Genomic DNA, 19,745 nt, shown 5'->3' with positions numbered 1-19,745 from the left:
TTCAATCAAATGACTCTTTCTACTCAAACCTCCAGGCTAACTACAGCCTTGACATATCGGCAATAATCTGTTTTCTTACTACAGAATAATTTTACTCAACTTTTCCTATAGTTTCTCCCGAGGGCGGTATTAAATACACTGGGTTGTATGTGACTAGTTAGACGTGCTTCAATATAAAATCATATTGTCCTGATTAACTTTTAAAGATACCTTCCCGCGTACAAACTGGGTGATTTGATATTTGGACTAAAAATATATTCATACTAATTAATCCATCATAATTTTGCTTCAAATCCTTCTCAAAATATTGTATTCTTCAGGGAATACCTATGCTATAAAAAAATCTATCAAAAGAGGTCATGCTTTGTGTCACGTGACTTGGCTGACACGTGACTGCGGTACCTATAGCAACGGATGGGAAGATGGAGGGGAATTCATTGCATATGCAAGGAGATGTTGTCTTTAATCGCAGATTATTTATCATAAATATCGAAACCATTGTCATATATGACGTTCTTGTATGTATAGCTGACCACTGCATCTAAATAATGAAAATGAAATGAAATGAAATGAAATGAAATGGTGTTTAACGTCTAACTGTTCTGCTCCGACTAGGCTAATGAAGACGGATATCGTCCGGTTAGGAATCGTCCATCTAAATACTAAATTGGTAAGACTACTTTTGGTCTTAAGGTCTTAATTTGCCTTTTAGTGTAGCTCAGCGAGAAAGGCACATACTCACAAACCCAGAACTCCACGGTTCGATCATGATGTTAACCAAGAAAGTACCTTGGGATCTGGGGGGTTGGATGGCTGAATGGTTAGCACGTGCGCGCTGTACCATAAAGTCTGTCATTGAGTCAACTGGCGTGGTTTCGAATCCCCGGTTGTACGTGGCAAGGAGTAGGGTCGCCTGTCCAACCTCGTGGGTTTTCTCCGGGTCCTTCGGTTTCCTCCCACTGCTAAAGACCCCTACGCGCAAGCAAATTATTGAAATAAAATTAAACCACTTGTTAGTCCCGAAATGACCTAGTTTGTGTCGAGTGGACGTTAAACCCCATTTCTCTCTCTATTTCACCTTGGGATCTTCAAGGGCGGACAAGGAACATTGTTTAGTCGTTCGGATGGGACGAAAACCTGAGGGCCTGTGTACAGATTGGAGAGTATGCTTAAAAGAACCTTTGACAGTTGGAATTCGAAATAGAGCAGGCTGTAATGTTCCAACCCTTCCCATAAATTACGATCACCTGCTAGTCTCCATTAATCCAATTGGTACGGAACAAAAGAACGTTAAATACCATTTCATTTTGTCTTATATCCGAAAATATCGTGGCTTTATTCGATCATTAACCGGGGCGGGGAGGGCCGAATGGTTAGCTCGTGTGCGTTGTATCATAAGGTCTGTCATTGAGTCTACTGGCGTGGTTTCGATTCCATGGTTGTACGTGACAAGGAGTAGAGTTGCCTGTCCAACATCGAGTGGGTTTTCTCCGGGTCCTCCGGTTTCCTCCCACTGCTAAAGACCTATACGCGCAAGTGAATTATTGAAATAAAATTGAACTATATATTAGTCCCGAAATGACCTAATATGTGTCGAGTGGACGTTACCCCCCCCCCCTCTCTCTCATTAACCGGATAAAGAAAGTATTGGTGATTTTCGTACTTGAATACTACCAGATTGTAGGTATTATCGTGGTAGGTTGTTGATGTAGTAAGGATTGTAAATGTCCCTGACCTCTGATCTATCTATACCTGTTGACAACACACCACTTTCACTGTGTGACCTTCACCTTGATTATATACCGGTTAATATATTGTCAAGTTGCTGGCCCACTCAGTGGGGTTTAAGGTCCTACTATTCTGCTCCGACTGGGGTAATGAAGACGGGCATACGTCCTACTGTTCTACTCCGATTGGGCTAATGAAGACGGGTATACGCCATACAGTGTGCTATGGGGAAAGTTTGCCCGGATAACTGCGCTACTGCCTACTCTTATATCAAATTACAAATGCCAAGGGAAAATGAAATGAAATGGGGTTTAACGTCCTACTGTTCTGCTCCGATTTGGGCTAATGAAGACGGGCATACGCCATACAGTGTGCTATGAGGGAAATTTTGCCCGGACAGCGGCACTACGACCCACTCTTATATCCAATTCCAACTTTCAGGGGATCTTTTACGTGCATTCCTATGTATACACGGGACCTCGGTTTTTCGTCCCGTCCGAACGACTAGACAGCTGTCCTGCATCACTGACAAGGGGGAACCACACCGGAAAATCTGGATGAACTTTCTCGGCCAATGCAGGGATCGAACACCCGACCTCCAGGCTAGCGAGCCAGCGTCTTACCCATCGTGACCCCCCCTCCCCCATGCCAAGGGATCATTTACGTGCACGCCAATGTGTAATGTGACTTAAGGTTTTCGTATCATCCGAAGGACTATACACTGTTGTTTGTAGTACCCTCTGTCCTGCACTATTAACAAGGAGGAATCACGCAGGAAAATCCCGAAGAACTTTCTCGGCCAATTTTGCAACGTACGTTGCACTGAATTGTCCAGGTTGGTTTCAAATTATCAGTGGTGGAGGACTTGCCTAGTCTTTCGGATGGAAAGATAAACCTAGGTCTACCAGTGCACGTAAATGAAGCCTGAACCTGAATTAAGAGTAGACAGTAACTTTGCTGTCTAAGCACATTTTCCCTCCGCACCCCGGTTGATGCCGAACAGTAGAACGTTAAACCCCAGCCATTATACCACATTAAGATCAATCTGGTTTAAAAAAACAGATTCTGTTTCCTTGTTTAAAATTTACTTGTCTTTACTACACGTAGACGTCACTTCACCTCACTTCTTTCAGACCACGCTTGTACGTGTCAAGGAGTAGGGTCGCCTGTTTATTCTCGTGTTTCTGTGGGTCCTCACGCTGCTAAAGACCCCTACGCGCAAGTGAATATATGGTGGTAAACTGAACCATATATGATATGTTAGTCTCGAAATACCCTAGTTTATATCGAGTGGACGGTAAAACCCCATCTCTCTCCCTCCCTCTCTCTCTTTCTCCAAAATACTTATTTACGAGAGGGGTATGTCCCAATTCGCCAGCAATATTTTCGGCACCTGTTGCTTTCTCCTAGATCATCAGTTCACACTCCGTGCTACCGACCTCGACCTTTACACTGGTAGCCATATATTTACATAACAAAGTCACACGAGGAAACAATATGCTCTCAATCGCTTTCCAATCTAAGGCTAAAAAGGTCGAGTACCTCATATATAAATTTGCTCAAGATCTTCTCAAATATAGGCCTATTTGTTTTTTTGTGTAAACGGTTTTATGAATGAGATGAATAGAAGCTTTTAACTATCCAGTTAAAATCCTTTCAGACAGGTTACCCGTACCAGATAGGCTAAATCTTGTTAAGGCGGCTCAATTTTTGTCAAGGTGGCTGAGATGTAAATAAGGTTAGAGCACATGATTGTTGGCGAGATTGTAGGTTAGGGTTAGGGTAAGCATTGGGGCTAGGTGCAGGGTTGGGGTTGGGATTATCGCTAGCCCTGTTTACATCTCGTGACCTATGACGAAAAACTGAGCTGCCCTTATCATTTAATAGCACTACCCGTACTAGATATCATATAGTGCTGCACCTACAAATACCTCGACTAGTTGGTAAACACCATATGTAAAACGGTAAATAATCCACTTGTTTGTATACTTTTCAACGTATTAAAAATAGCTTATAAACAAAGGAATGAAAAGTAAACTATTGTTCTATTTTACGTATCTGTGCGTGATTGTTGTTTCTCTTGGTAAGCTTTTCGTTTTTAAAAGTAAAATTTGCTTTCTTTTATCGTATTCACTTCCTGTTTACGATCTAAAACAATTAGAGAGAGGGAGAGAGAGAGAGAGAGAGAGATGGGTTTAACGTCCACTCGACACAAACTAGGTCATTTCGGGACTAACACTTGGTTCAATTTTATTTTAATAATTCGTTTGCGCGTAAGGGTCTTTAGCAGTGAGAAGAAACCGGACAGGCGACCCTACTCCTTGTCACGTACAAGCGGTAATTGGAAACCACGCTAGTTGACTCAATGACAGACCTCATGATACGTGCATGTGCTAACCATTCGGCTACCCAACCCCCCAAAACAATATAAAGGAGGATTTAGAAAGTAACTAATTTCAGGTGAGTTTACTTCCAAAACCAATTCAGGTTAGTTTACTTCCAAAAGTGATTTCAGTGCAGTTTACTTACAAAACTAATTTCAAGTGAATTTACTAATTTCAAAACTAATTTCAGATAAGTTTACTCGCAAAAATAATTCAAGCGGGTTTACTAACAAAACTTACTTCATGTGAGTTTACTTGCAAAACTAATTCATGTTGAGTTTACTTGCAAAACTAATTCAAGTTGAGTTTACTTGCAAAACTAATTCAAGCTGAGTTTCATTATAAAACTAATTCAAGGTGAAGTGAGTTTACTATAAACTAATTGAAGTGAGTTTACTAACCCTCCACAGTGGTTTCTCTGGGTTTTATTCCTGATTATTTTCAAATTTAAGCTAAGTCTGTGTCACTACAGGCCCGGGACTGTACAGTGCAGTGGACGCTTACGGCTAGCTCCCGGATCCATTCACTTTATTTGAATTGTTCATTTGTTTGTTTGTGAGTTCTGCGTAATATGTCTTGTCCATATATTTGTTTTTGTGTAAATTATGTGTGGTGCAGTCTCCCTGCACTTACTATTACAATATATTAGTTGTAAAAGATGGATTGTTCTAATAATTATAGTTGAGAGATGGATAGACAGTAGTCTCTATCTTTCAGACAAATATTCTTGAAAGCTGGATGTCCGAGACAAGATGGATAACTGATCATTTATTGTTTGTCTATAAATAATATCGAGATAATCGAGATGGAACGTATTCGAGTTACTGGATCAACATGTTACCGTCAACGTCCTGGTCCACAACGCGTTACAACCCCGACTCAAGACCGCTACATCCGGGTGACTCATCTGCGTGACAGATTCCGCCCAGCAACTCGAACAAGTGCAGCAGTCGTCGGAAGACAAGGACCAGTAAGTGCCAACACCGTAAGACGTCGTCTAAGAGAAGTAGGAGTCCGTGTACGCCGAACTTTTGTTGGAGCTATCCTCAGGGATCATCACCGTCAGCGGCGTTTGATATGGGCTCAAGGACACCAGACATGGAGAAGAGTAGACTGACAAAGTGTGCTGCGTCTTCGAAACGAATCGATGGGGTGGGGGAAGTGTAATGGTGTGGGGAGGCTTCGTATTTCATCACCGGACCGCCCTACACATTTGCATGAGGGGTCGCGTTAATGCTGTAGCCTACCGTGATGATGTCTTGCAACCAATTGTTGTTCCGATGTTTCGAGCGCACCCACAACTTCAGCACTTCCAACAGGATAATGCACGTCCGCATACCGCCCGTTTTAGTATGGACTACACCGTTGCTGCTTTAGAAGCTGCTCTTGTCCAAGAATGGAACAATTTGCCCCAGGCCTTCTTTCAAACATTGGTAAATTCCATGCGACGTCGCTGCACAGCGTACGTAAGAGCCCGTGGAGGACACACGCGCTACTGACATCATTCTGTGTCGTACTTTTGGTTTTGACCCCTCTGACTTTGTACCGTTGATTACAGATTAAACATCCATAAGTGTACAAATGTGTTGTTATTGATGTGTTCCCATTTGAATATTGTTCACAATAAGAAGCAAAATAAATAAGATATGTTTACAGGATCATTTTGTTATACGAAAAACTAACTGATGCGTTTTCCATGGCGCTCAGTGTACATTAAGATCAATCTGATTTTAAAAACAGATTCTGTTTCCTTGCGTTTTGTATTGTTTAAAATTTACTTGTCTTTACTACACGTAGACGTCACTTCACCTCACTTCTTTCAGACCATCGACAGTACAAATAAAAATGAAACGAAATGTATTTTAATAAGATTGTTTATGGATAGTTGTCTTAAAAGTAGTTCAGTCAGATAACATGCCCTCCCTGGCCGTGATAAATATGCAACAAGCACGTGAAATGTTAGATTGTACAGGTCTTTTGCTGAGATAAAGAGTGAGAGAGAGAGAGGGGGTGGGGGAGATAACACCCGCAACACCCGCAATATTCGTATGTCAGATATGAGGGTAATCTGCGTGACTGTTGTCGTGTACAAAGTAGAGCATACCCCCCCCCCCCTTCCAGCTATGTTCGAACACCCAGACTATATTTAACACGAATTTTCATCTACAGACCTATGGTTTTGCATAACAAAGATTATGGGGGGTGGACGAATCGTTTATTGAGTCAAGGGGCGTGGTTTCGATTCCACGCTTGTACGTGTCAAGGAGTAGGGTCGCCTGTTTATTCTCATTGTGTTTCTGCGGGTCCTCACGCTGCTAAAGACCCCTACGCGCAAGTGAATATATGGTGGTAAACTGAACCATATATGATATGTTAGTCTCGAAATACCCTAGTTTATATCGAGTGGACGGTAAAACCCCATCTCTCTCTCTCCCTCTCTCTCTTTCTCCAAAATACTTATTTACGAGAGGGGTAAGTCCCAATTCGCCAGCAATATTTTCGGCACCTGTTGCTTTCTCCTAGATCATCAGTTCACACTCCGTGCTACCGACCTCGACCTTTACACTGGTAGCCATATATTTACATAACAAAGTCACACGAGGAAACAATATGCTCTCAATCGCTTTCCAATCTAAGGCTAAAAAGGTCGAGTACCACATATATAAATTTGCTCAAGATCTTCTCAAATATAGGCCTATTTGTTTTTTTGTGTAAACGGTTTTATGAATGAGATGAATAGAAGCTTTTAACTATCCAGTTAAAATCCTTTCAGACAGGTTACCCGTACCAGATAGGCTAAATCTTGTTAAGGCGGCTCAATTTTTGTCAAGGTGGCTGAGATGTAAATAAGGTTAGAGCACATGATTGTTGGCGAGATTGTAGGTTAGGGTTAGGGTAAGCATTGGGGCTAGGTGCAGGGTTGGGGTTGGGATTATCGCTAGCCCTGTTTACATCTCGTGACCTATGACAAAAAACTGAGCTGCCCTTATCATTTAATAGCACTACCCGTACTAGATATCATATAGTGCTGCACCTACAAATACCTCGACTAGTTGGTAAACACCATATGTAAAACGGTAAATAATCCACTTGTTTGTATACTTTTCAACGTATTAAAAATAGCTTATAAACAAAGGAATGAAAAGTAAACTATTGTTCTATTTTACGTATCTGTGCGTGATTGTTGTTTCTCTTGGTAAGCTTTTCATTTGCAAAAGTAAAGTTTGCTTTCTTTTATCGTATTCACTTCCTGTTTACGATCTAAAACAATTAGAGAGAGAGAGAGAGAGAGAGAGAGAGAGAGAGATGGGTTTAACGTCCACTCGACACAAACTAGGTCATTTCGGGACTAACACTTGGTTCAATTTTATTTCAATAATTCGTTTGCGCGTAAGGGTCTTTAGCAGTGAGAGGAAACCGGACAGGCGACCCTACTCCTTGTCACGTACAAGCGGTAATTGGAAACCACGCTAGTTGACTCAATGACAGACCTCATGATACGTGCATGTGCTAACCATTCGGCTACCCAACCCCCAAAAACAATATAAAGGAGGGTTTAGTAAAGTAACTAATTTCAGGTGAGTTTACTTCCAAAACCAATTCAGGTTAGTTTACTTCCAAAAGTAATTTCAGTGCAGTTTACTTACAAAACTAATTTCAAGTGAATTTACTAATTTCAAAACTAATTTCAGATAAGTTTACTCGCAAAAATAATTCAAGCGGGTTTACTAACAAAACTTACTTCATGTGAGTTTACTTGCAAAACTAATTCATGTTGAGTTTACTTGCAAAACTAATTCAAGTTGAGTTTACTTGCAAAACTAATTCAAGCTGAGTTTCATTATAAAACTAATTCAAGGTGAAGTGAGTTTACTATAAACTAATTGAAGTGAGTTTACTAACCCTCCACAATGGTTTCTCTGGGTTTTATTCCTGATTGTTTTCAAATTTAAGTGAAGTCTGTGTCACTACAGGCCAGGGACTATACAGCGCAGTGGTCTCTTACGACTAGCCCCCGGAACCATTCACTTGATTTGAATTGTCCATTTGTTTGTGAGTTCTGTGTATTATGTCTTGTCCGTATATTTGTTTTTGTGTAAATTATGTGTGGTGCAGTCCCCCTGCACTTACTAATACGCTATGTTAGTTGTAAACGATGGATTGTTCTAACAATTATAGTTGAGAGATGGATAGACAGTAGTCTCTATCTTTCAGACAACTATTCTTGAAAGCTGGATGTCCGAGACAAGATGTCTAACTGATCATTTATTGTTTGTGTATAAATAATATCGAGATAATCGATTACCCTTCCAATAAAACATCTGATATGACATTAATTACCTCCCACCATTTCCCAATTGTATATCTTCTTACATTAGATTAGTCGTACGAATGGGACGAAAAACCAAGGTTCTTGTGGAACACTTTTACTTCAGGTCAACGCATGGTCTTTAGATTTAGTATTACTCGGAAATAAAATTAACTGCAGTGTGCTATGAGGGAAATTTTTAATGGACAGCGGCGCTACGGCCTACTCTTATTTTCAATTTCAATTGCCAATGGTTCTTTCAAGTGCGCGCCGAAGTGTGCACGGGGCCTTATTTTGGATTCGATCCGAACGACTAGATCTCCTGGTTGTCAATCCAGTACTTTATTAATCTGGATTCATAGAACACCACACGACACGCCCTCTACCTAGGTCCATAAAATATTACTTATTGAATAATGTGTTTCTCTCTATTATTCGTTAGCATTGACGGCCTCTTCAACCTAGCGTGGTATCGTAGATAATTCCCACTCATCCTCATGACATCTAATAGAATACCGTGTTTCCAATAATCCCCAAGGCATCCATTAAATACTGTTTCCAAATTCCATCCATCCCCATGACATACAATATAAAACCGTGTTTCCACCTACCCCAACATAATGCTGTGTTCCCATCCATCCATCCCCATGACATACAACAGAATACCATGTTTCAACCCATCTTCATGACAACAGAATCCTGTGATTCAACCCCTCCCCTCCAACAGTTTGCTGTATCCACCTATCCCATACAATACTGTCTTTCCACCCCATGATAATCTACTAAATACCGTTTCCATTCATCCCCATGACATCCCCCCCCTCCCTCCAAGAAGCATAGCATTCAATAAAATACTGCATTGTTCATATCTCCCTTACTAACAGCTTCAATACATATAATCACATGTTCATTCCACAGACAAAAATAAAATAAAACAAATGATTAACTTGTAAAAAATAAAACTTTATTTCATCATGAAATTTTTCACAACGCATTTCTTAAAATTTCATCAATTCAAACATTACTTGTCACCGATTTTCAATGAAAATGTCTGAATTTTGTCATTTGAACAATGCTTCAGGCCCTGAGATCGGTATTAAAGACAAGGTTTTAGATACATGTATTAACTTGGCACCAATTTTTAACATTACAACCCCGGTATAAACCTGGCTGTCTAAAACATAGGAATAACACATTACAAACCAGGGCTCTTTACTTATACCAGTTTGCTAGCCAGTCAATTTCTCATGTATATGTAGTTTAACTTCATTTTGACCAGAAATCTGTTCAGAGACAACAATTTTTTAGTTTAGTGTCTTACGTAAATAAAAAACTATAAATGCTTAAATTGTATGAAGGATATATATATATATAGATTCTCTATCACATGTAAATTGACTGACAAGCAAATTTATCATCTGGTCAAATTTAAATATTAGTCAGTCAAGACCGGCAAATATTACTAACAACAAGAGCCCTGTTACAAAGCACCTTTATATGAAAATAACAATAAGAATATCATGGGCATTAACTTTACACGTTTTTTAACTTTTTCGATTTTCAAGTTTTCAGTTTTACTAATGTTAATTTTAAATGTGACCCAATTGAACTTTATACAAAAATGGAAAAATCTTGTTCAGAGTGATATTTATCTCTGAAGACCACCTAGATGACAATATATACATAATGTACAAATGTCTCTAAAGTGACATTATGTTGTAAATTCTGATGACAACATGACAACATGATATGATGTAACAATAGGAATAATAAGCATGAATATTTCACACAATTTATCTACTTGTACTTGAAGAGCTTTTTGTTGGTCAAAACGTAATAATTCCATTTCTAACCACAAAAAAACATTTTATATCCATTGTCCATTCCAGTTGTCTCAAATAAAATAGATACTATTTATTGGTTAAAGAGGGAATAGAAAACAATTAATATAATTTGAAATTTTCACAGAAAATTACCTGTTTTTTTCATAGAAATGGGGCATGGAATTAATTACATTTCAGAGAAAAAAAAAAGCTCTTTATTTATGGAAGTTGACAATGCCCTTTGAATCCTCACATAATAGAAAGACTGAGAAAAAACAGTAGAAAAACGACAGAAAATTTAAAATCATTCTATAGCATATGACTTACATATTTTCATTATAACTGTGGCTAAAAACGGCACAAAAACTCTGGACGAAATAGTTTTTCTGGTCGTTTTCTCAGTCTTTCTATCCAGCACGTTCTTTTATACAACTGTTTTGTTTATTTGAACATGCAGTATATCAAAATATATAAAAATGCCCAATCTTTGCAAATTAATTAATTTAACACTTCATAATTATTAACACTAACATTGCACTTTAAATGCTTTCAACTCACATACTAAGGTTTTGCAACAAAACATTTGGAATTTGTTTATCTCTAGCAATTGGAATTTTATAGTTCTTTTACGTTTTTTTTAAATCAGATTGTCAACAGGAAATTGATCCATGATTTCCAAATCGTTGAAGACTATAGTAACTTTTTAGAGAAAAATACACCATAATATATAAACTCTTTGTGGTTTCCATGAAAACGGAGATTCTATTATTTCTTTCTAAATATATCACTTTTTTTTTTTTTTAAAAAGGCACAAACTTCTCTGCATTGCTTCCAACTATCATCTCGAGTTTATCAATTAGCAAACATTTTGTTTGACTAAAATACACAGTATTCATATCACAGTTTTTTTCGGGACATTTCGATCCCAGCCGACATTTGTGGAAAACTCTGGCCCTTTATTATCGACTTTGAAGTGTCTCTTTTCATTATGCCAATGGCCATTTTAAAGTAAAAAAAAAAAAAATCGCGTATTTAATATATAAAATAAACCCATCGCGATATTGAGCTGATCTGTCCTCTCCCGTACATGGTGAGATAATGAGTCCAAATTGTTTTTTTATTTTAGCAGATTTTAACACTATTTCGGGAGATCGGTCTCGACATACTTATTTTTTTTTTGATATGATACAAAACATTTAAGTTTATATGAATTGAGTATATTTGTTTTATATATACATAATATATAATATGGAATGATCATTTTTGAATTTTTAGTCCAATCAGATTTGAGTATAAGAAATTGATCTAACCAATCAGATTTGAGTATAAATTGATGTTATATGACGAAGACATGGTAATGCTAAAAATGGGGATTTCACATGAAATTATTAGAACAAATGAAAACAACGAATAACAAAACTAACCTCATCAAAAAGATGAACTAAAACCCTCTCGCTGAAATGGCGCAAGAAGTGAATAGGAGGTCGACTGTCAGAGATATCAAAAGATTGGTCTCGTAATGTTTTTAAACTTGAAACAAATCCTAAAACATTTCGATAAACAAAACCTAGATTTTTTTTTCCAACAACCACCTGCATTTATCACCCGACTAGAAGAATATAACATTTTAAATGGGTAGCACTTATTCCGTCCTTACTCCCATTTCTAAAAATTAGCGGAAGTTGAAACTTTATACGCAAACTTTTTATTAAATAGTATTAAAGTATAAACATTATAAAACGATGGAAGTCAGTCATGTAAAAACAATGACAAATAAAATACTGAATTATTATTTTTTTTTTGCTTTTGCACAAACATCTTTCGATTATATTATATATTTTTTTTCCTCAATGACTATTTTTTGTTTTTTTTATACTAAATCCATTTGGAATTATCACTAATCACATATAGCTGAGGTCATAGTAGATTAATTATTATTTTATATTATATTTTACCTTTCGTCTTTTTGATATCTATATTATTATGAAAGACAAGGCTGACATTTGATGAAAGGTGACTTGCTATTTTGTTTCTTGAGGATTACACTTTCGTAAAGTTTGTGATATATTTTCAATTTGTGTTAATGTTTTTACGACCAGCTACCAGAACTCGGGAATGACACGCTATCTCCACTCGTGCTTGAACCAAACATATTGTTTTTATCTTGAAATGCAACTCGTCGCTTGGCAAGGCTCGAACTTCCTGGGGGCGATAATCGCATACTACGATCAAACACATCAGGATCAATACTGCTGTCGTCCTCTTCACTAATATCTCGCTCGTCGCCGACATAAAATCGTGGAGTTTCCGATATCATCATGTGCTGTTGCATCATACGATTGATGGAGATAGCAGCATCAGCAAACGATTCCAGATCTTTGGTACTATTATTTCTGAAAAGACAAAAAGGAAAAATTTTATAAGTTTTTTGTACAAGATAACAATAAATTCCATAAACGAGCGAATGATAAAACAGTATGAATTATTTCAGCAGACATATTTCATGAACATATTGAAAAACATATTCGAATCATTTTTCAGACTGATGATGTCACTAACATCATCCAGAGAGGTTGCATCTAATTACGAGTTGCTGTGTCGACTTAAAACAGTAACATTTAATATATTTAGCCAGGCAGCACCAAAATTTAGGTCATTTTGGGACTAACAAATTGTATCTTCTTTTTCTGTTGTCAACAACAAAGTTTTAAGCGATTTAGTCAGGGTAGCACCATTTTGATAATTTTATGATTTATATAGAAATTGACCTGGTACATACCTGGTAAGTACATGTGGAGTAGCAAGGGGCGTGGCTGCAGGGGGCTGGGAAATCCACGGATGGGATAAAACTTGAGCAGCTGAAAAGCGGGATCTTGGATCACGTACTAACAGATGTCGAATTAAATCCCGGGCCTTTTCAGATATACAACTCCACTCAACATCAGGGAATTCAAAAGTTCCTTCCTGAATACGTAAAAATAACCTTTCTTGGCAATCAGTGCAAGCTTCTCCTCTCTCCCAGCCACAATCTTCACCACATTGACCATAAAAAGGTGGATAACCACATAAGGTAATATACCTGGAAAAATACAATAAAACCACAATAAGGTATTGTCAAGATTCTTTTAATTTTAATGGAGGCGTTTAAATATGATTGTTTTATAGAGATAGTTTCACATCAGTACAGTACTGCATAGGAATTGAGGAAATGCTTAAAATGCTTCCAGAAATGCCACATCTAGAAGGTCACTTTATAAAATCAGAGCTACGTGTAGAATCTAATTGCTATCTGAAATCCTTATAAATAAAAATATAATTCATACTTACAATATGATTCCCAAACTCCATAAGTCACATTTTTTATCGTAGGAAAAAGATTCACCAATCCATGCGTTAACCACTTCTGGGGCCATATATTCTGCGGAACCAACTGGGGTTAATAATTCTGGGGTTTTAACGCTATCTGCATCTTGGTCGGTCATTAAAGGAATGCCACTCGCTAAATCAAAATCACATATTTTAACTGGTGTCACCTGAAATACAAAGATAATAAAAATTAAAAACTTTAAATCAAAATAATTTTTGCAAAAAATTTCAAATATTTCAAAAATATTCAGAAGAACAAAGTGTTACTGTGAGACTTATTGACTGCGACTATCAGCAAAGAAAAACAATTCTGGGCATTATTTGTACCATACACAAATAAAAATCTTCACAAAATTAACAAGACAACTGCTTGTTTTCCGCAATAGAAGAATTTCAACACAAAACAATAAAACTAAGATCCTTTCAAATTTAAAGGCTACAAAGATTTAAACCTACCTCATCAGCCTTCAGACAAAGAATGTTTTCTGGTTTTAGGTCCCTGTGGGCAATCCCTTTCTGGTGAAGAAAATCCAAGGCTTTAGCGATATCACGGATCACTAAGCTGGCTTCTCTCTCCGTCAGGTGTCCCCGTCTTTCAATGTTCGCTAATAAAGTTCCACCCTCCATTTTTTCAAAAACCAAATAAAATCTGAAATAAATCAAATTGACATAAAATTATATATAAATATAGACACAGTTTTATAAATTATTATTGAAAGGGTCTCCGTAAAACTAAGCTGCATCAATGTTGGTTTAATTACTTCTATTGCCAGTAAATATTGCCAGTTATTTCTGCTTTTGTTAGAAATTATTGGCAGTTATGATGTCTAAGAGAAGTAATTCTAAATGAATTTGTCACCAACAGTAATTTTGTTTAATTGATACAATAACAGATGTAAACTCGCAAGTACGTTTATTTAGTCGAATACACTAATATGCATTCTTTGAACTAATTTAAATTCACCCTATCAAGAGACCAAATTGAAAGGCCGATAAAAAGTTTTCAAAACAATAAAAAAACAAATTCTACTTACTGTTCCTCTTCTTCAAAATATTCCACCATATTTAAAATATTCTCATGGCCCTGACAGGAATGGAAAATTTCTATTTCTTTGAAGACTTTACTTCGATTCAAATTGTGTTTCTTTTCAATAACTTTGACTGCGTATTCTTTTTGGTTGGCCAAATTAACAAATGTTTGGACAGCAGCATATGCACCATGTCCTAAAATTTCTCCAGTAGCTTTGTACAAATCTGAAAGAAAAACAAGTATTGTGTGCAACATTTGGAATAATGCATAGTAAAATAGTTTTCATTTTAAAATGAAATCAAATGGGGTACACCAAGGCCATGCAGCGTACTATAAGGGAAGTTTGGCCCAGTAAGCAGGCCCCCTTTAAAACATTTAGATTATTGCATAGTATACATGTAATGGTGTCATTCAACAATGGGAGGTAATTAAGTCTGAAAATAAAGCTGAAGATAAAATGTTTTTTTTTTGTTGATTAAAGACTTCAATGAAATACCTACCATTAAATTTTTTAACCGGAATATCTGCTGCCCTCCTTTTTCGTTTTCTATTTCGTGTCTGTTGCGGGGGTGGAGTCGTGTTATTATTCACAAAGTCGGGGAAGAAGCATTCGTTATCCATTGTAAGGCAATTATCAAGTTCCAAACTGTTCGGTCGGCTCGGCCGCGTTGGTATCTTTTCATCAAACTAAAATATAAAATAAACACCAATAAATTCATGATCCCCTAAACCCAAATGTGTATAAGCTTATTGCATCATTTGCTGAAATGAAAGTACAGTTGGTAAAAAAATCAGCAAATTATTATTTATAGATATGATGTCATTTTGTTGGCACAGAACTACCTGATGATCAAACTTTTCATAAAGTAATTTCCAGTGTTGGGTTGTTTTTTTTTAAAGTTACCAGTACACAAGAAAATCTAAATCTAAGTTGAATGCCAAGATTTTTAGTGTAAATGTATTTGTTAAGTACTTAAAGTAGGTGAAAACTGCAAGGAACAATTTTATCTTAAAATAACTGCGTTAATTTATGATTATCATAAAAAGTTTAAGTGTGTGAAACACACGGCCACACTTCACCTAAAATTATCACAACCCTTTGACTATGCCTATATGCATTGGTTTGAAATTTTTTATGGTTGAAAAAACTAAAAATAAAACAAAGTCAAAGCACACCTGTGTCATCTTCATCTTGAAGTAGAAATATGTAGGCCTAATCTCTAACAGAAAAATAAAATAATTGTCAAGTCTTTCAGTTGTAAGCCTAAGTTAGACACCACAGTAGTAAACTTCGGGTTGTCACTCATAAGCCTCGAGTAGGCAGCGATCTACACACTTCGACAGATGAAAGCGGACTGTCATTGGGATATTGAAACCTCGGGTAAAAATACCTATTTTTATATTGAACAAAAGCTTATAGACTGGAGTGCTAATTATCTACGACACAGCTGGACAAATCTAGATATTATCCTTAGCTCACAGAGATAAAACAACATGAGCCCGATAACAGAGATCAACGTATTCATACGAGCGACACTTGACATTGAAGATTACAAGATCAAAACAATTTGGTTCAATACCTTCTCAAAACTGTAAATTGAAGCCAATTGTCAAAAAACTGCATGGAAGTCGAAATCATTACAATAGCCACTTAATGACTAATGAGCTTTAATTAACAACAGGTCTACTTATTTATTAGCAATAGTGTTCAATGTAAGGATAATAATTGTTCGTTCCACTTGGGTGCTTCGCTGGCTTGCACTTATTGCTTCACTTGTGCCTTGTTGACGATCGTAAAACTTATGCTGCTCAAAGCTGTCTTGTAAATGCAAAGTGCTCTGCTGCCGAATAAGCATTTTGATTGGATGAAAATGATGTCAGGGTTGGTGGAACTGATGTAATGATTGCGTGGATTGGTCAGATTATGTCGTACAGTAAGGATACCATTAGCATGCCTGACAACACATGACCTCTCATATCTCACCAGGCATGCAAGACTGTGCGGTGCGTTGCTGGGGGTTGACTTTACGAATTCTTTCCATTGAAATAAAATTTAACCGACTTTTCTCGACTTTGGTTGGAAACCGTCCAAGCGTTTCGAGCGGCCTAAATTTTATGTAACGTTTAATCAAGTTCTTTGAGAGATTGTATATTATTATGTTTTCTTTTTTGATAATTTAATCGTGCGTAACTTTTAGCTTAATAATAATAATATCTAGGCGAGGAATCTACCAGAACATTTATTATGTAGTTTAGGGAAGGCCGAATTTATTAATATTGGCTACCCGAAATAGTTGGCCCACCCGTCTCCTGTTCTCGAAAGTGTGGGTATATTTATTAGTCACAATATTGTGACGTATGAATCTCATTATTTATTTATATCCTTGTTTCGATTGTCATAATATTTCCCGATTATTACGTCCGCCAATTTTCCGATACGTGGTTTTTCTTTCGTTTCGGCTAAAAATAGCCCATGACAGAAGCTTTTCAAAAGTTTCATCATTACGTAGATATATGCCGACAAGATGCCAACTTTATCAATTATAATATAAAGTCTGACGAAAGTTTTTATAAATTGCAGAAACTATAGAAATATTCGTACAATTTTGTTGAATCACTAAAAATAAATTAAGGCACTGGGCCAAAGGCAAAGGTTAGAGGATTGGTAGGCCTACTTATATTGGTACTCAATTTCGTCAGAATTATTTTTCCCAGTCGTTTATGACAAATCATGATTTATTCAGGGTTGGTTAGTTTATACTGAGTGAAACAATAAAACTGAATAGGAATTACTGATCACATTTAACGAAAGTGTTCAAGTACATATTAAATAAAAAACTAATATTTAGTCCTTTGATCTTGTTGTCATGTATGGTTTCATGATTTGTTATAATTTTTTTCTTTTAAATGTAGATTATATTCGCTTCACATTTTTTGTATTACTAATTTACTTAGAATTATTGTATCAGCTTTATCACAGGTTAAGAGAATACCCTTCGAAACATTGTCCAAATAAATTAGTACTACTTTGTTGCTGTTTTTCCATAAGTTATAATTTATTAATGAATTGTTCATAATTCCATTTTAAAACACACACCTGACCTCTAGGCTCTATTTAACCCATCCCTTTGTATGTATATAGCCTACATCCAATATTCTCTCAGGTGACTCTCTTTAACAATAGATTCATTTGATTTAAGTGAGCAATTCAAATGCATTGTTTCATTTTTGAATGTGAATCTCTTTCAAATAATTCATTCTTTAGACTGATATACTGTAGGTATTTTATCTATTTTTATGTTGGTAAAAGTGAGTTTTAAGCCGTAGACTTTTTTCAGTCTCGCGCTCCCTGCAGCTGAAAAAAGGATCAGTCCTTGATTTCCCAGGGTAGCTGTTGTTAAGTGGGGTTTACACGAAACGATGTAGGTACCTGTATACAAATTAAACGCCACTTAACTTGTGTGGAAGATTCAGTTATAAATAACAAGCCATTTGCAAGTCATTGCTACTTTTTATCTACATAATCAGATTAACTCATTGTTCGGGTGTAAAAACGACTCAACAATCAAGTCAATTACTTAAAACTATATAACTTAGGCAAGTATATATTGTATTAAACTAGTCAGGTAGCGTAGAATTGTAGAATTTGGGGACTTAGCGCCAACCACACTAAAAATAGGGTTTTCTCAAGGTTTAGGCCCTAGCATGTTTCAGACTCTTCCAAAATAACTAAATCAGTCCTATATATCTAGTGCACCACCATAACGTTAAAATTTTTATCAAATAATTATCAAAACAAATACATAATGTGGTATTTTTTTATAGAAGAATAAATTAATACATAACAATTGTTTTTATTTAACAAACTGTCATAAAACAAACTTTTGATTTTGATGCACTGATGGAAAGCCATCAGCAAGAGTATATCTGGATTTGTTCCAAAAGTTAAATGCCGAAATCAACTTACAAGGTTAGTGTGACAAAGTTAAGTATATTCTTGGTGTGCAATAAAACTGGTGTTCAGTATTAATGTCGGAATTTGTAAATAAATATTTTTAGTAATTCATGCAAGTGTGATCCCGTTTATAACAGATATGAATAGAACTTGAAATAGTTGGAAACATTCTAGAAGCTATTTCTGATTGACTGACTGACTGAGGTAAGCCCGAGACTGTTACTAAAAATAGACACGCTTTGTTATTGTTGATAACGGTTTGACAGTCTGCAGTGTTTATGTTTGAGATGCAAGCGTCCAACACCCAGGCTTTACTTTATGCACTGGGGACACTGTTCCGTTCAATAATTAAAATAGTTCAATCATAGTCACTGACTATTGTTTACATTAAATAAATAAATGATTTTTCACTTACCGTCCTCATATTTGATTTCGATTTCAGATTTCTAGAAGTTGAACTAAATTAATAAGTTCGATAATCCGTAAAAACTGATTGATCTTCAAAACAAAGGAACGTGTCCGTCGTCGTCGTTATCAATTTCTTTTTGATTTCTGTCGTTCTGTTATCTTAACGGTACAACCCATAACACTTAGCCTGAGTGGCTTCTTTAAAACTAGCAACTACTCCATTGTTATCGCACTGATGTTTCGTTTCACGACTGAACACAGCGCCAAGCTCACTTTTATATATATATATACATCAGCACGCGACGTGGAGAATGAGTCATGTTTATAATCTATTATTTGACCTTTTTACCCCCAATATGGACCAATCAAATAATGTTTATAGTGTGGCGTGGAGTTGTTTACATCATACCCGCTTGACGGAATTTTCTAGTGTAATTTCATGCAAGAGACAGAACTTAGATCAGCGTGACAATCAATGCAATTTGTCCGCAATATGCTTAGTTTTAAAATTATAGTCAAATTTCTACTCACCATGCTAAGCAAATCTTGATTTTTCGCATTTATTGCAGTGCTTCGCGCAAACCAAACTCCATTTTCCTATACCATAGCCTCCAACACAGAAAATCGGGAACGAGGCTGCATATATTAACCCACATAATGCGAAACCGGGTGACGGTAAATAAACAAAATGAAATTTAATTTAGTTTCCTTGAAATTTGAATTAAACTGTTTTTCTTTTTTA

General features: G+C 36.5%; 1 protein-coding gene across 2 annotated transcripts; it reads right to left on the bottom strand.

Annotated features, from left to right (window-relative positions):
- Positions 1-9,363: 9,363 nt before the first annotated feature.
- On the bottom strand, positions 9,364-19,664 carry LOC126819414 (MAP kinase-interacting serine/threonine-protein kinase 1). 2 transcript variants are annotated; one of them, XM_050547426.2, is made up of 7 exons: positions 19,535-19,664; positions 15,141-15,327; positions 14,645-14,864; positions 14,067-14,259; positions 13,572-13,777; positions 13,024-13,323; positions 9,364-12,637 (listed from the first exon to the last, which is right to left on the bottom strand). In XM_050547426.2, the coding sequence occupies exons 1-7, from the start codon at positions 19,535-19,537 to the stop codon at positions 12,334-12,336; spliced, it is 1,413 nt and encodes a 470-aa protein (XP_050403383.1). In that variant the 5' UTR covers positions 19,538-19,664; the 3' UTR covers positions 9,364-12,333. The 2 variants fall into 2 exon arrangements, with proteins under 2 accessions (XP_050403383.1, XP_050403382.1); XM_050547425.2 differs by lacking the exon at positions 19,535-19,664 and adding an exon at positions 19,011-19,269.
- Positions 19,665-19,745: the final 81 nt, after the last annotated feature.

The sequence above is a fragment of the Patella vulgata genome, chromosome 4, assembly GCF_932274485.2.
Source record: "Patella vulgata chromosome 4, xgPatVulg1.2, whole genome shotgun sequence".
Classification (NCBI taxonomy): domain Eukaryota; kingdom Metazoa; phylum Mollusca; class Gastropoda; family Patellidae; genus Patella; species Patella vulgata.
The sequence above is the reverse complement of the archived record's forward strand: the minus strand, read 5'-3'. Positions and strand labels throughout refer to the sequence as shown.

Bases quoted from the DNA above. Each gene is read 5' to 3' on its own strand.
- LOC126819414 (XM_050547425.2), bottom strand. The intron at 14,260-14,644 runs GTAAGTAGAATT...GATTTATTTCAG, and splicing joins TATTTTGAAGAAGAGGAACA to ATTTTATTTGGTTTTTGAAA. The intron at 13,324-13,571 runs GTAAGTATGAAT...GTATTTTTCCAG, and splicing joins TGGAGTTTGGGAATCATATT to GTATATTACCTTATGTGGTT.